Source organism: Parasteatoda tepidariorum, chromosome 9, assembly GCF_043381705.1.
Source record: "Parasteatoda tepidariorum isolate YZ-2023 chromosome 9, CAS_Ptep_4.0, whole genome shotgun sequence".
NCBI lineage: Eukaryota > Metazoa > Arthropoda > Arachnida > Araneae > Theridiidae > Parasteatoda > Parasteatoda tepidariorum.
In genome coordinates, this window is record NC_092212.1 from 85452300 (window position 1) to 85471129 (window position 18830).

Here is an 18830-nt window from a genome sequence, read left to right on the forward strand (position 1 = left end):
TTTTCTGGGTTTTTCATGTTTTCATGGGGGGGTTTTCAAAAGAGAGGGCAGGGGTAAGTACCTTATTTTAAAAAAGCTTATTTTAATGTTAATAATTAAGTTTAATTTTATAAATTGACTTCCTACAGATAATTAATACAAATAAATTGATGTGAAAGTCAGAAAAAAGTTTCTTCTGACATCACGATGCAAAATGTTATATGTACTCACATGCATCGCACATTTGAAACTTATTTTAACACAGGAATACTTTTTATTTATATTTTAACCTTAAAAAATATTTGAGGAACATTCTTTATTTGCATAGAAATCGAATAAATTGCACTGAATAATCAATGACCATACAGTCAAATCTAGTCAACAAGGTGACTCTCCAGTCTCCAACACAATTAGTTTTTTCACTATAAGCTAATTTTTTTAGGCTAGACTGAATAAATATTTCAATAGAATAGCTCTTTAATATAACAGAGGATAAAAAAAGAAATCAATCTTAGAAAAACCCAATTAAAACCCACTTTAGGTTTGGTTTTACTGGGTTTTTCACAGTGGTTTTTACCCAGTAAAATCCGGGCGGGTTTTATTGGGCAGGTGGGTTTTTTGCAACCCTGTCAATAGTAGTACTATTCTGTTTTGTTTTGACAACCTCTTCTTGTGGGGTAAGATCAGGTACGACTCGATCAGGTGTCTTTCCCCCCTTCATTTGTGTCTGCTGGGCCCACAAAAGCTGCAGTGCAGCAGAAGAAGACAAAATTTATTATGGGCCCCTTTCTAAGGTGTAAAAATCCTTGTTTTATGTTTGGTAGAATTTTTGAAGAGACTTCAAGCAAAATTGTAGTTTTTATATAGATGTAAAGAAATTCTTTGCTATATTTTCTTTTTAAAAAATAGTTAATGAGCTATTTAGTTTTGTAAAGAATTTTGATTGGGCCCTCAAGAAATTCTAGGGGACGACTGTCCCTCGCCCCTTGAAAATTACATGCATAATTTTTCTAAATTGTCTTATATAATATAAGCTACTTTTTCACTGAAATTCTAATATTTTTAAATTTCCCTTTAAGTTAACATGTGCACCTAATTTTATCACACTAGTCGGGTGAAAAATCATTTATGAAAAAAGTAGTACATCTATGACTTTTTGAGAATGTACACAACTAAACAATGAGTATCTTGGTAAATGTTCCTAGGTAGAAAAATTTAGCTCCAACAGGTATTATCCTACCTTCCCCTATTTATATATATATATACATATAGAGAGAAAATTGCAAGCATTTATTAAATATCTATGCTTTATTTCTCTTCTTATTTCTCTATCTATGCTTTATATCTATGCTTTATTGCTTTATTTATGTACTTTTGATGTTAAAATAATCGAAGCTTATATTTAAAATATTATGATTAGTTCTATTTAAAATTTTCTTTATATGATTCTTTACTTATTTTAATTAAATCAGTAAATTTAACTCAAGTATTTATTTCATTTAAGTGTTGATAGTTATATATTGCTCATTTTAAATTTCAAGTTATGTCTAGCTGAATAAGATTGTTATTATTTACCCTGTGAAATATGCATTGTTCCATTGAGATTTCAAAAAGCATAAATTGAAATTATCTCATTGAGACAAAAGACTTTAATTTTTCTCCCCATTCAGGAACATCACAATTGTTGAAATACAATTATTCAAAAATAGTACTGATTTAGTGACTAAGTATTTTAACAAAATAGTTTCCAGCAAAGTTTTTAACAAAATATTTTCAGAAGATTTTCCAGCTATCATGACTGTAAAATACTTGGTAACTTTATCTAATGCTAATATTCAGAGTTTACTCACCATTTTTTCCCCTTTGTTTCAAACTTTACCTGCCAGTGATTTATTGTAGCCGTCAAAATAAAATTAACATTACACTTTAGCCCTAAACCTCCAATAATCATACTTTGGTTAAGCTCACAAAATGAATTATTAGTAAGAAATTAATTATCTGAACACAGCTTGTTATTTATAACTGTTTTATTTAAACTATTTCATTGTCTTATATTTATATGCACAGCTGAATTCCCTTATAACAAGAATGTAAGGACTGAAGCAATTCACTTGTTAAGCTCGAGTCAGAACAAAAGCTTTCACTCACAAAAAGAATTATTTATAAGTTGGTTATGAACCCGATCCAGAAGACAAGGGAATTCCTGGATCAAGTATTGGAAGAATCTATCCCGTATTTGCGTTACATGGAGAGGAAAACCATGAAAACCTCCCATGGTTAGCCTGACGGCAGGGGGACTCCAACTCATGATCCGTCTACCGCTGAGGATATTCCAAAGCTGACCAAATTTTTATTAAAAATTTACTTGTTATATCTAGAATAGAATCTGTGTTTGAATAAAGGACTGTATAATTATTTCTTTTCAGGAGCTCAGATACTCATTGCGCTCTCTCGAAAAACACGCCCCTTGGGTTCGGCACATCTACATTGTAACAAATGGACAGATTCCGTATTGGTTGAATTTGGATAATCCAAGAATCTCGATTATCACTCATCATGTGAGTATATGTGAACTTTCAAAAATGCACTCTCTCAATATGAAAATTTATTTCTATTTATCTGTTCCTGCAATATTCCATTTTAACTTCGTTTTTTCAACCCACCTCAATCAGTATGCCACATTTTAAAATACCTTGAGATTTTTATTCCTAAGATAAACAGAAACTTATATCTTATTGTAAGTTATTTGCTTAGGGTTTGCTTGGGGTCAATAATTTTTAATTTGCCTATTGATTTATTATCATCCGAGTTATTGAAACATTTTTTGAAAGGATACAAATTCAATAGCCAATATTTAGGCTAATAAATCTAGTAAAAAGTGTTCCAGCCATACTTCCACCTATTTGTCATGCTGCTATTGATACTTTTTTCATTACACTCAGCGAATTACTTTCATCAAATTCAATAATAAATGCATTTTATAGTGACGAACTATATCAGAGTTTTAAGTAACCTTATAATTAGCAGAAACTGCTGTTGTCACTTTTGGTAAAATCAAATTATTTTGTTTATTTATTTTTCTAAATCTATTGACAAACAAACAGCAACAATTGCATATTTTTTAATTCTTTTTAATTCTGAATTCAAAAATTTGAATTTAAGCATTTGAAAAATTTTCAAAAAAAAACTTTTGAAAGATGGAATTGATTTTTTTAAGTTCAAAATTTTTTTTAACAATTAATGAAATGAGATTTCAGATGTTTCATGACTTACAAATAAATAAAATTAACATTCACTTGCTCTGTGATTTAACGTTGGACAAAATGAATATTACAAGTTATGATTTAGCAATGAATAAAATTAATTCTCAGTTAATTAAACAAATGATTTCATCCTTGTCTACTCTGAAAACATAAACAGTCTGTTGACTCAGATGCTTTTTTTTTATGTCAGACTAAATGCATTAAGAAATAGTACTATTCATAAAGAATGTATTTCTGTAAATTATATTATTTTATCGGAAGTCGTACTTCATCTCGTTTCTTTTTTCCCCCACAGGATATCTTCCCAAATGGAAGTCATCTCCCTACTTTCAGTTCTCCTGCTATTGAGTGTCACCTTCACAGGATACCCAATCTTTCTGATAAATTTTTGTATTTAAATGATGACGTTCTTTTTGGAAAAAATGTGTGGCCTGAAGATTTTTATACCCATACTAAAGGACAGAAGGTGATTTATTTTGACTATAATAATTTCAGCTTTTCTGAAATAATAAAATGGTATTCCACAACATTGCAGACATCTAAATATGCCAAAAATGGTTGTGAAAAGAAAGTTTCGATAGGCCTAATTTTCTTTTCATTCATATGACTGTTTTCATATTTTTAATATTCAATGAAAATGATACTGACATTCAAATTACATTTTCCTTGAGGCAGGTGTTGGATCATTCAGTTCAATCAAAAACATTTTCTTGATTTGAAATTCTTTGTATAAGTAAGTAGATGAGCAAATAATAGATTGTCTGATCAAAGTCTTTTTTTTTTATCAAATTAAATACTACCTCTACTTTTTTAATTTTTGGAAAATCATTTGGTGTGCAAATTTATTATATTTCTTGTTAAATTTTGTTGTTTTTGAAAATTTAAATTACTACAATTTCGAATCTGCTTTTAGTAAAGATAAGATTAAGCAACTAGTAAAGATTTTTACACCCTACAAGAAGTACTGTTTAACAGGAAAGACAAAGAGTTACTCTAAAAATGATTTAAGATACGCAAACTCTGAATCACCTTCCATGCTTACAAAACCCTTCCACCCCCCCTTTGTCTTTTGATTGCTGCAGTCATTTAATTTCAAGATTCAAATATGATAAAAAGGTAACTTTACGTAAAACGAAATGCAATATTTACTTTATAAAATTTTTGAAATTCATTGAGGGAATTTTTTCTATCCTTTTTTTTTTACACAGTTGTAATTTTTTTCTCAACTTTTTTGTTACATATATTTTGTATTTTTATGTATGAAGATTTCAGAATCATACAAAAGCATTGCTCATCCCTTTCCCCACCTCCTCATCAGAAATAAGTAAATTACAAACGCCACCGCTTCTCTTTCGTTGTATGTTAAATGGCCCCCACTTCTGACCAGATATAACATTGAGCTCTACCAACTCTATAAGCGGCCCCAAATAATCTGCAGTAATAGGCTGAGATGGGTGGGCCATCTATGGAAAAGCTCTGATAATAGCGCCATGAGAATCCTTAAGAACCCCTTGCCCCTGGGGCAGACCCCCTACTAGATGTCTCAATGACATCGAAAATTATTTGAAAATCCTAAAGATTAGAAATTGAAAGGGAGTTGCCATGGATAGTAGGTGATGGTGTTTGTCAGCTGATGAGGCAGCCAAGGCTTGCAAGGGGCTGTTTCGCTGACAAAGAAGAATACATTTCTGAGAGGGGGGGGAATTTTTAATTGTTAGGTATTATGTGTTGCATCTAGGAATGCATTTTTATCACTTTTTTTTAAATTTTAGTATCTTAGTAGACAGAATACTATATGAGAGCTTGTTTTTGTTAGGTTTATTTATCTTGGCCAGTGCCAAATTGTGCAGAAGGCTGCCCATCTTCCTGGATTCGAGACGGGTACTGCGATAAGCCCTGCAATAATTCCCACTGTCAGTGGGATGGAGGGGACTGCACAGCTGATAATCCAATGTTGCCCTTCCAAAATGTCCATCATGATGTCGGAATCACTAGCTTTTTTCACAACATCAAAGCATATTCCAACAAAGGTTGGTATTTTTTTTTTAAAAACCAGAAGCTAACATTTTAATATTCAAGGATTGATTTCATCTGAAAATTGTATCTTAACTCTATATTGGATAATTTTTTATTGTTAACTATTTTTTTTTTCCAATAAAATTTGCATGTTAGCATTTTCTAAAGTTTGTAACATTATTTTATCTGTGAATACAGTAGGGATGCACAACCTTTTTAAATGAAGGGCCACTTGTACACCAGGAAGATTAATGAAGGACTCCATGCGTATTTAGTCATGTTGGTGGCAAATATGATAATTTATATATTAACATTAGTTTTCTAAGCACTAAGTTTTTTTTTATCCTTTAACTTAAATTAGCAGAAAATTAAATACTTTTAATTATTTGAATTTATTTAAAGATTAAAAAAACTAATACTTTTTTTTGAATTAGGTAAATTTTTTTAACCTTTTTTTCACAATAATTAATTTATTGAAATATGTATGTATATGTATATAAAGGGTAGCTATAAAGAAAAAAAAAACTTTAGAGCTGAGTGAAAGTTAAAAAAAAAAAAAAAGCATATTTTCTAGAGTAATATAAATTAGAATTATATATTTTTATTAAAGAAAATTTATAAAGTTCAGGCAAAAACCAAAAATTAAAACAAATCCATTATAGTACAAAATAAAATTCTATATTTTCATTATTTTTCAAAAACAATTCATTGCGTTCAGAAGCTTCCACGAGCCCCACGTCAACAGTCGAGGGGCTGCATGTGGTCCGTAGTTTGAGTTTCCCTATAATACAGAATAGTGTATACATTTTAAAGAGGTTAAAGAATTTTTTTATTTTGCATTTTTCTGTTTAGAAAAATTTATTGTTACCTTGGAACATTAAAACAATTTATGTTTTTCTTTTCAAACCAGGTTATTTGGAGTTATTTAAAATTCATAATATTAAAAAGCTGCATGATTGTTAGTTGAAAATCTGTTGTTTTAATGTTACAGGCTTATAAATATAAATATTTTTTTTAACGTTTTTGTTTTGACTTTCTTTCTTTAGAAAATGTAAGTATAAGTGAAAGGATCTGTTTTGAAATTTAAGTTAAAAGTGTGAATTATTTTTATTAAAGATATAAAGCATTTAAAGTTTATTTTTTAAACTGAGTCATATATTTTCATACAGCATACTGCAACAGTGAATGTGCAGACACTTGGCTGGCTGACAGATATTGTGATAAAGTAATTTATTTTCTTTGTTTTGTGATATGTTAACCTGCATTGTATTTCTTTTCTCTCATGTTTATGCTTTACCTTACAACTTTTTTCCACATTCATTTTGGCTAAAATTTACTACGAATACAAAATAATAACATATTAATTGCTTTTTCAGACCTGCATTTCAACATATGAACTTCATACTTACTTTATGACTGTGTTTTTCAAAATTCCTATGTTAAAAAAAAACATATTTCATCATATTTGTTTTTTTTAAATCACTATAGAATATGACTGAAAAAATATTAACATTAAAAAGAGATATTTAGTTAATAATTAAAAAGTAACACTTTAAACAAATATTCAAAACTTCATTTTGTTATTATGATGTTAATTTTGCCTTCACCATGTGTTTGAAAGTTGTGTAGGTCTAAAATGAGGTAAAATATTTTTCAATATGAAATATTTCAAATATTCATTATGGCATACATTGTGCCCGTATATTTTTATTACAAACAAGGAAATTTTTATATTTTAAAATTTATTGATCAGTTTCAATTGTTGAAATTAATCTATTATCTGTTATTTTTGCTGTAATCTCCTATTTTTTCTTTCATATGCTATTTTTTATCTAATCTGTTATTTTTGGCTCTAATGAGCCATAATTGTTTTAATTGGTATGTTAAACAACGAGCTATTAAGTTTGGTTACATCTTCTAAAATCTAATAAGCAAAGACATTGAAAATTTCATCAGAAAGCCCGTTTGATAGTAAAAGCATTGCAATATGTCATTCAAGGCAACAAAAACAAACAATTCTCCTCTTCCATCAAGAAAAAAGTATTTTTCACTCTCTTATCTTCATTTGTTTCTTTGTATGGTAGATTTTGTACTCTCTTATGTTCAGTAGTAATATTTACCTTCTTAATTTTAGTAGTAATATTTCCTTACTTAAATATTATTTAGCTGTTTTACTCCCTGATTTACACTATTTTTCATTGCCTTTTGTTGTTGCTCTATCATTGCTTTTATTTTGCAATTATTACAAATTAAATGTGTGTTCACATTTTTTTTTAATCACTGATATATTATCCAATATAAATTGAAAAGGAGCAAGTCAATAAATCAACGCTTAGAGCAATGTTGCTGAGGGCAATATAAATTCAGAGTCTTTGGGTGTGGTCCTGCTGGTTACTGAAAATGACTAGTATTTAATATTGAGTAAATAACCCAGAAAAACTGAAGCAAAAAAGATATACTTGATGATATAAATCTTCATTTGCTAAAAAAAAAATGGTAATGAAAATTAACATGCTTTGAGTGCTCAAGAATCAGTGTTTGCAGAAGCCTGGGTTTTTAAGGAAAAAACCGAGACCCTGTGAGTTTTTCCTTGATATTTTGGGTTTTTTGAAATATATATTTTATATGTATACTTATCTGTACTAAATATAAAAATAACATATACTGAAAAAATGTTGCTTGATTATAAAAGACATGGTTATGAGAACATGTATTTTTGTGCTTTTTAAATGCGTAATGAATTCTATAATGGTAAAGTTAGTTTTAAATTATAAATATACATTCACAAAATGAAAGGCACATGCTGTTTTCCTTTGTATTTTTCAATGTTTTTTTCAACTTTTATCTTTATTATTGCTTTTAAAGTGGATGAAAAGAGATAATAATAAATCTCTGAATAACAAATTTTTACCAAATAAAATATTAGCAAACAAAAGTACGATTCAAAAACATTGAATAAAATACATTCTTGTTAAATTCTAGTTGATTCGGTGCTTGTTGATGTTTATTAAACTAAAAATTTAGAATATCAGAGCGTCTTTATTTCTTTTGATTAAGATAATAAACAGAAAAATTTCAGTTTTCAATTGAACTAAAAAAAATGTAGAACATATCCTTTATAGTCTAGGTGTCATAGCAGAAACAGTGAATTATTGAGTAATGAGGATGACGGGTACGGTTCGTCACAAACTTATTCCCCCCAAAATGATTAAAAGGCATCGTAAGGAGTATTACAAAGGAACACCTGCTACAAAATGATGGTCAAGATGACCCACCTAACACGCTCAAAATGTTTCCCCCACAGAGTTACGAGGCTATAGGGTTATCCTTTTTAAGGGTATGTTCTGAATGCAAAGTCATAAACTTCGTCCGATCTAATATTTTAAAACTGGTTGCATTATTTAGATTGTAATTAACTAATTGTAATTATTTAAATCATTTCCGTTGTTTATGACTATGATTTAACTAATACATTCACAGCAACAAATTAGTTAACAAAAAATGATTTATCAATCGAAAACAAATTTTTAAAAAAAAAGTGCATTAACATTTAATTAATTTTTTAATTTTACTCCTTTAAATTTGTTAATGTTGAGCAAGACATTTTATGGATGCATTCTAATCATAATGACATGAAATGGTTTTTCGCTTCGCAAAAACATATTGAATCAGGAATAATTTGTGATTTACATATTGATTCTGACATAGATTTGAATTTAATCATGAATATAAATTTTCAGTATACAAAAAATTAAAATTAACTTTATGATATTAATTTAATTTTAATGATAAAGCACAAGGTATAAAAAAAATAAAACAAAGGAAGGACGTAAAAGAGACTGATTTCTCAAACTGAATTTTATTTTAAAATGACCTTGAATTTTAACAAGTCTTCTGATTTTTCTGCTTTATTCCAATGTGAAAAATTAATTCAATTTTCATGATAAAGGACAAGGGATGAAAAAAATTTAAATAAATGAAGGAATTAATTTTCATTTTAAAATGACTTTTAATTTTAACAAGTCATCTGATTTATCTGATTTAGTCTAAGATAAAAATTAAGTTTACATAAAAGGAAATATATATATATTTACACAAATTAAAATATATGTATATATATCTTCCAGCGTGCCATATTTAAATATGTTTCTTATTTAACGAAGTATAATCTAAACACATTGTTAATTCTAAAATTATAACCTAACATTTATTGTATATTAGAGTGTATTGTATATTAGAGTATATTGTATGTTATACATGGTTATTATAATTTTTTTTAACTTAACAATGTAATATTATTTTTCGAATTATAGCTATTCGAAACAAAATTGGATAGCTAGATAGCGAAAAAGACTAATGAAAATTTTAAAATTTTTTTTGAAAAACCTAATGATATTGGGAAATTATGTTATATACTTTTAAAATATTTAAAAAATTTCAAGTATAAATTGAATGAAATATATTTAATGACTTTAAATTATTCTAAAAAAATATAGAGAAAACAATTTACAAAAATATCATTAACATAAACAATGTAAAAGTTAAAATCCTATGAAAATGAAGTTTTAAAAAAATATTTACAATTAAACAAGAAATAAATCTGAAAAATTTGTTGTACTCCTTAAAACTATTACAGAGTTTTCACGAAGACTTATTTTATTAATAAGAATTAAGAATTACGGGTTACAAAATTAATCCCAAAAATGAACAAAAAGTACCATTTAGTTTAAAAATGTTTGAAAAATAACAAAGACCGAGGAATGAAAATTATTATAGAGAAATTTTCAAAAAATATAATTTTCTTCGGATTTTCATTAACTAACAAAAAATCAAAGTCGAATTATCACTTAATAATTTTTGCAGCAACTCGGGAATGTCCATTAGTGTAGGCAAATTAATTTTTCCATCGTGGCAGCATTTCGTATATTTGCCAGAAGAATATCTTTCTTTGGCCCAAAAGTAAGCATTACAATAACTACATTGTTCCGTCATTGAGCCAATATTATATTCTTCGACATCTACTGTTACATCTTGAACAGTTATTATTGCACTTGATCTCTGAAATCTACGTCTTCCATAACATTCCTCAACACTTTCTTGGGCTCTTCGATAACGTTTTCTTTCATTACGTTTAAAAGCCCTAGCAGCTTCACTAACATTCTGCATTTTAAAGCGTGAAAATTCAATGCATAAATAAACGCGAAATATAAAAAAATTCAATGCATTCAATACAAACACTTAGACGTTTTTTAGACGTTTAGGTAGCTCCCAGTAGAAAAATATCAATTCAACAGCGGCCTTTTAAAGCATTCTCACTTCAATTAATTAATTAATTCCTAATTGAGTTTAAATTAAATATTATCTTTTAGGGCATGCATCTGAATTGAACAACCTGATAATGCTCACTCTGGTTATTGTTTCCGTTTTTAAAAGCGCTATATGTTGAGCCCCCTTAGCTAGATTTGGCATGTGACATTTTTAGCAGCAATCATTGATCGATTTTCCAACGTTGCCATTCGGGGAGTTATAATGAGGCTTTTTTTTGGGTGCCGTATAAGAGAAATATATATATAGATTCGCACATGTTCATCTCACCCTATTGATAAATCTATTATGTAAAAAATTAAAATTTTCAAAATTATAATTAACTTTAGTATGTAAAACCAGAAATATATGCAAACTAAGAATAAAGAAACTTAATTTTAAGCAATATTCTATTTCGTATATTTTATTAACATAAAGTTTTGTTGACGAAATTATTCTGTTGACATCGGCGATTGTATACACCTTGGCTATTGCACTGGCACTTGCTGCACAAAAGCAGTGACGGTTTTTTTTAGAAAATAATAAATAAAGATTTATTTTTCAGTTTTAAATTAAAACATTAAAATATTATTTTAAATTATAACATTAATATATATTAATTAATATATAATTATAGCATTTATAGCAATAGGAAAGATAATTTAATTAATACAAAAAATAGGTTTTTGTTAGTAAAAGATTATATTATACCCTAATAGCGACGAAAGAAATTAATATAATAAAGAAACAAGGTTCTGTTAGTTTTTATAATACATTAATTATTATCTTTAAGATTTGAAATGAAAAGTCATTTTTAAAGATTGAGAGTTCGTTAAAATATGCCTTATATTGTGAAAATACTGACTGTACTTACTTGTAATACTTACTGACACAATTATTTATTGACTAAATTTTTTCAAAGGTATGTATGTAGCATAATAAACAAATACAATAACAGCAAATACAAAATTTTCTACTTTTCAGCAAGAAAAATTTGCAACGAATAAAATCTTTCGCAGGGCATGACATATACTGTAATGTATATATTGTGCAGCTATTGAAAGCCCGAGCATAATTTTTCATTTTATAAACCCTTCCTGTAAAGAGATAAGGCTTTCGATTTAAATAAATGAATATATAACTTTTTTTCTCGATTTCCATGTGTATTTTTTATAATTATTAATGCATGTTGTTAACCGTTAAAGACAGATTTTCCTAAAATTTACTTCTTTAAGAAGAGATTACGAAATTATTCGTATAATAGTTATGCTACAGTTAAATTTTCACGCTTAGCCATGATTGAAAAATAATAAAAAATCAAATATAAACCAAATATTCACAAAATATATTTTTAATAAAACAGTAGTATGATTGTAAATTAACGAATAAATAAATATAAATGATAGAGATAAATAAGCTTAAATGACATGACATCAAAATAATTAATACTTTTGACATTTAAAAAATTTAAAATTTTCCTAAAATTTTTTTACAAAATGTTGATAAAAAATCACTATAATTAATAAAAATTTGCATTGTACGTAAATTAAACTAAATAACTACAATTAGGAGAACTTAACATTAACATCATTAAGTTACAATCGAAATAATGATAAAACTGGTATAAGTTGAGTATCATAACTAAGAAAAATTAAAATGCGCATAAATGTAAACCAAGGAAAAATTGAAACCAACATTAAAACCTTTGAGAACTTATATTTAAGAATCATTACGCAATGTTTATAAGAAATTAATAATAATTAATAACTGAACATTAATAACATAACATAAATATAATTAAATAACTGCAAACTAAAATTATTAACTAACATTAAGTTATAATTCATGGAAATGTATGATTTTTAAAACACCATTTATATTAAGTGGTAAATATAGAATTATTTTATTTCATTTTTGATAAATTGTCTGAAATTAAATAATTTAAATTTAAATCAAGAATAAATTTTTGAAATTTTAAGATAATAACTTTCAAAAAAAGCATGTGCTTTCCTCTACTAATCAGCATTATAATCAGCTTGTTATAAATAATTTGCAAATAAGAGGCTATAAAGGATAATCAACTAGCACCCCTCTCCAAGCTTCATCTTAGTTCTTCACCCCTCTGATTTTCCTTCTCCGATTTTGACAGTTGAAGATTGATTAAGGATTAAGCCCACTGAAGACGTGTGACGAAGGAACATGAACGTGAGTAATGAGATATATTTTGGCTTTTAAACTGATATTCTAAATGTTGGTCTTCTGCCACATTTATGAGTTTATCTTTAAACATAGATATTTCTGTAAAAGGTACAGTATGGAATCAAGTACAATAGAAATATTAAAATAAAATATGGAAGTTATGGTCTTTTAAAATACTCAATATGGTAATTTTTTTTTAATTGGAAAATTTTCTGTGCATTCTTTGTCTTAAAATGTCATGCCAAATTCGTTTTGAAATATACATCCATCGCTGTATTTGTCAATTTTGACTATAAACTCCTGAAGGGCTAATAATCCAAATAAATTATGTAACAATTTATTTAGATTAGTGTGCACGTAATTTATGTTATAGATATATCAAGTTTTATAATTTAGATATATGTTTCTTTAATCATGTACTATATTTTCATTATTATGTACTATTATTTGTATTATTATGTACTATGTAGTATTTATTATTATGCACTTTGTATTTAATTCTTTATATTAGATTTTGTTTGGGAAAAAAATCAGTTTTCTGAAATGTTCTACTTCATATAATTTTATTTAAAAAGTTACGTAAAATATTTTGTGTAACGTGTAAAAGTTAAATTTATCAACAATAATTTCAAGTAACAATTTTATTTGATAATTGCAAAGAAAATTGATTGGAAAGGATAAAATTTAAAAGGTAAAAAGGACACTATATGGGTATAAAGATGGTTTTTTTCAAACAGGCCTAATCTGAAAAAACCTGCTGGGTTTTTCTTTTAAGCTGAGCCCACCTTGGTGAACCCAGTCAAAAATAGTTGCCCATTCTCAAGACTCACCAAGCGGGAATGAGAAAAGCAAAAATGATTTGAAACAGTATACAAAATTGAAAACAAAAAATTTAAAACTGAAGGTGAAAAACAAACAAGACTAGAAAAACTGCTGTAGTCAAAGTTTTTTTTTCACCTTTCTTTTCCATTTATTTATTCTTAGTCAACCTTACGTTTTCTGTTCCAAATCAAGTTTACTTCATTCATATCAGGGGAGTCTTCAGAACGTGTGGCTATTTTTCAATTCTTGATACATCTTGACATTCATTATCATCTTTATATATTTTGAAGCAAATGTAGATTTCATGCCATCAAGTATTTTAAATATTCTGCTTTGTAAAGTATTATTACATTATTTTTGCGTAAATGTATTATTATATAACATTACTTTAAATATTTCAAAATAATTGTTAGAACAATTAAACCTCTTGAGGATCTTTAGGAGATGATTGCCCGCAACTATGAATTGGGATTTTGTGTCTATTTGCACAAAATGTTCTTATGTTCCAAAATGCGCAAATGTTCCAAAGACTGATTCAGTCCTGGGGACTGAAATCAGTCCTTGGAAGTAAATCTTAATAAATATCTCTACCTAATTTGTTATTTAAATTATTTTTTCAAAAAGTCCAATTTCTATCTTCTTTTTTTCTTTAAGAAATGTTTTGTGTTAAAAATAGTCAATTGAAATTCCTTTTTACTGAAAGTATTGTTATTTTTTCTTATGCCTAGCAAAATGATCAAGTACTGATGTCACACTACATTAAAAGAATGAGATTGACTGAACTACATCGTTGCTTATGCAGGCAAAATGTTTATCTCTGAATCTACTTGAAATAGTAGTTTTTTTTCTCTATGATATTTTTAAATTCTGGTAAAAGTTACATCACAGTACCCAAAAAAATGACCAAAATATCGATATTTTTTTATTGCTTATAATAAAACTTCAAACTAGTATTTAAATGCACTGGAAAAAAAATCATCAATCTATCTGCATTTTTGAAAAATTTATAAATGATTTTAGATTACCCTAAAACAGAAACTTGATCTGCAGACAGACTTTTAAGTACTTTTTCTCATAGATGATAATTTTGTGTTTTAATCTTAATTAAATCCCTAAGGAATTTTTTCTATTTAAGATAAAGCTTTGAAGTAAACTTTTTTTATCTTAANGCGTTGTCATTCGGGGAGTTGTAATGAGGCTTTTTTTTATCGCCGTGTAAGAGAAATATATATATAGATTACTGCATAAATGTATTATTATATAACATTGCATTAAATATTTTAAAATAACTTTTAGAACAATTAAACCTTTTGAGAATCTTTAGGAGATGATTGCCTGCAAGTATGAATTGGGATTTTGTGTTTTTTTGCACAAAATGTTCTTATGTTCCAAAATGTGCAAATGTTCCAAAGACTGATTCAGTCCTGGGGACTGAAATCAGTCTTTGGAACATTTGCACATTTTGGAAGTAAATCTTAATAAATATATCAGCAAACATTGGAACATTGGAAGTAAATCTTAATAAATATATCTTCCTAATTTGTTTTTTAAATTATTTTTTCAAAAAATCCAATTTCTATCTTCTTTTTTTCCTTAAGAAATGTTTTGTGTTAAAAATAGTCAATTGAAATTCCTTTTTACTGAAAATATTCTTATTTTTTCTTATACCTAGCGAAATGATCAAGTACTGATATCACACTGCATTAAAAGAATGCTATTGACTGAACTGCATCTTTGCTTATACAAGCAAAATGTTTATCTTTGAATCTACTTGAGATAGTAGTTTTTTTTCTCTATGATATTTTTAAATTCTGGTAAAAGTTACATCACAGTACCCAAAAAAATTTCGAAAATATCGATATTTTTTTTTATTGCTTATAATAAAACTTAGAACTGTTTAAATGCACTGGAGAAAAAAAAACATCTCTGCTTTTTTAAAAAAGTTATAAATGATTTTAGATTGCCCTAAAATAGAAACTTGATCTGCAGACAGAATTTTAAGTACTTTTTCTCATAGATGATAATTTTGTGTTTTTATCTTAATTAAATCCCTAAGGTATTTTTTTCTATTTCAGATAAAGCTTTGAAGAAAACTTTTTTTTTATCTTAAGTATATTACACTTATTTAAACTGTACATGGAATAAGCATTTTATGAGGTATTACAATTTTTACAGCTTGTTATATTTACCTAACAGGAATTTTTTAACCTTTTTTCCTCCACTTTTTTACAAAATAATCTATAAAAAATGTTCTAACTAATATTTCAGCAAATGAATGCACAAAATTGTTAAGATGAATATTGTAAGCACTAAGAAAAAAAATATTTTTTTATATATTAAAATAAAAAAGCCTTAAAGTTATAAAAATTTTGAATTTACAAAATAATCTATAAAAAATGTTCTAATTAATATATCAGCAAATGAATGCACAAAATTGTTAAGATGAATATTGTAAGCACTAAGAAAAAGAAAATTTATGTTAAAATAAAAAAGCCTTAAAGTTTTAGAAAAAAAAATTTTTTTGTAAAATTAAACAAATTCTTTGAAGATAAATTATTGATTATAAGTTAAATGAGCATGTAAAGCATCGATAAAATGAATGATTATACCTTTATTTAAAGAAATGTTGCAAGGGTACTGTGACCTCTTGAGATTATTTATATAAAAAAAATGAAATTTATAGATCTACAACATGAAACATTGCTCATAGAATGAAAAAACCAAGAAAAAGTTAGTTATGTATTATTCTGCTATTACTATAAAAGAAACTACATGAGAATAGCTGTTAGTTTTGTTTGCTATAAAAANACTGGACCCACAAATGCGTCTTATGTTTCGAGATTAGGTTGCTGTAATAAATATTATCTTATAAAATATATCATACTTAAAAACTAATCAATAGCAATAACTGCCAAAAGTTAGATTGAATTATTACTTTAAAATTTAAATACTCAAATGCGCGATTTGAATTTTCCATATTGTTTGAAATATATCGGGATGTTTAAAATCTATGTGAATATCAATAACTGCTGATACAATCGAAACATTACATCAATTTACGATACTATCTGCGTAAATTGAGCGCGGCAAAAAGTGATTATTTAAATGAGTGGTTCAAATATTATGTGTAAATTTCTGTAGAAAAAAGGTTAACTTTTTTTACTTTTCAAAAGAAAAATCTTTCTGCAAGAACTCTTTAACGTTCTGCCACAATGTCACTGTGATTCCATGGGGAACAAATAATAGCTATAGTCAATCAACGATTTCTTAAGCAAATAGCTACTCTCTTTAACAGATAATAACATTAGCAATCAGTGGTCTCTCAATCAAATAATAACTAAACAATCAATGTAATAATTGTAGTTCAAATATTTAATAGGTGAATGTGTGGGTTTCTTCAACCTGACTGATTTTCTTGCTTCGAATCACACTTTGACGGAGGGTTCCTACGAAGAGAATCCAGCCATACGTACAATCGCCATTTCCATCAAATATTCCATCATTGGAATCGTGTTACATCCCAACCACAACAAGACTGACGTGGTCGTGAATCTAAAGGGAGAGTCTTTTGAGGTAGAATTTTTGTTTCTATATAAAAGTTGTTTACTTTTAGTTACAGAATTTCTATGTATAAGGTATGGCTATTAATATCCAAGACTTGTCTCTAATAGCACCTGAAAATATAATGTGGGTTACATACACATGTAATAGGATTTGAAGCCACCTGTAGTCCTGTAATGTACTTCTGCACTTGGATTTAAAAGTTTCTGAAAAAACTTTAGAAAACCTTATTTGAATGTTCCTCAATACTGATGTTTTTTCATGATATCTCTGAAATACCTAAACCCCTATCATTTTTGTAAATTTTTCAGTTTCTGAAACAAAAGAATGTTTGCAAAAGATTTTCCTGGAGAGTAAGGTTCATTTTCACAACTTCCACCAAACAATTTGCTAAAAAAAACAAGCCTTAAGATTTGTTGATAGTGCTTCAACAGCTTTGACTGAAACGTGAAAAGTTAAAACAATTTAGATAAAAACGACCTATTGTTGCGGCTTATTGTTGTTGTAATGGATTGATGAATTTCCTACAGTCAAAACAAGATATAGATTAACAAAAATTATGTTATTTGAAAACCATCAATAGACCTGTGCTCACATCTAGGCTTCAGAAATCTAGGCTATAAATCACATGAAAATCAACAAACTATCTTTGAGAGAATAAATTTGAGAAGGATTCTGGGTGCAGCGAATGTCAGTGTTACAGGGAGGCACATGTGAACTGTACAGGTTGTATGGAGAGACAGATATTTAAAAGCACATAAAAGTTTAGTTGGGCACATCTGCCTTAACGACCGGTCCTCCTTACTGTCCAGAATTTTTATCCAATTAGAGGCAGGCCCTGACTAAGGTGGGTTGGAGGCATTCATTGGGATTTCAAAATACTCGAAATGAAAAACTGGAACACCCTGGTGAGGAAAAGAGCAGAATGGAGAAGAAAAAAAAGATTCCAATGTAGGCCTCAGTGAACCAGTAAAGAAGAAGCAGTTTAAGGATGCCGAAAAATAGAAGAACATTCTAGAAAGAGACTTCAAAAATTGTTTCTGAATCCAAGTTCAATACTATATTAAAGATAGAGTATTTTGAAATGTATGAAGAGGATTAACAATTCACACAATAATTTCAGGAGTTATTGTTGAGGTTTTAAAACAGCATTTCTCAAACCAAGCTGTTCTCATAAAGAGTAAAATAACAAAAATGGCTATTGTTGCATATCAACAGAGCCTGATTAAGGCAGGGGCATACGGGGCAGTTGTCCCCACATCAGAGGGGGCCCCCCAAATTGAATAGAAAGTTTATTTTACATTTAGTGAACTTTTTTTAAACAAAATATCAGGCCAGTGTAAAATCCGTTTTATGTTAGCTTCTTCATTAATCTGTCATATGAACACAAAAAATCTATATTTTGTAAATCCATGGCTTTCTAGTGCAGAATTCAGCTAAATTTTCTTAATTACGCTGGACAAATATGGCCAAATAAAAGCTTGTATGGAAAGATGTGATTTTTTTGCAGCTAGATGACAAAGTTAACACTCTGTTATCCCATTCTTGACTGTTTTGTACTTCTTTAATTCAGTTAATTTAAAGAAAATAATGCATTTTGGCTCGTCATATGTGCTATATCCTCTTAATGATGGACATAGAAGTGTTAGAAAACCAATAAAATTAACAGAAAGATATTTCGTTCGA

The 18830-nt window shown here is 27.8% G+C and overlaps 1 protein-coding gene across 1 annotated transcript in view; it reads left to right on the forward strand.

Annotated features, from left to right (window-relative positions):
* The window catches only part of LOC107456786 (N-acetylglucosamine-1-phosphate transferase subunits alpha and beta), a 59390-nt gene that overhangs the window by 11737 nt on the left and 28823 nt on the right, over positions 1-18830 (forward strand). The window contains exons 8-12 of the mRNA XM_071185894.1: positions 2406-2537; positions 3538-3708; positions 5059-5272; positions 6428-6511; positions 16963-17156. Of these exons, the coding sequence (XP_071041995.1) occupies positions 2406-2537; positions 3538-3708; positions 5059-5272; positions 6428-6511; positions 16963-17156 (795 nt within the window). The remainder of the gene's footprint in view (positions 1-2405; positions 2538-3537; positions 3709-5058; positions 5273-6427; positions 6512-16962; positions 17157-18830) is intronic.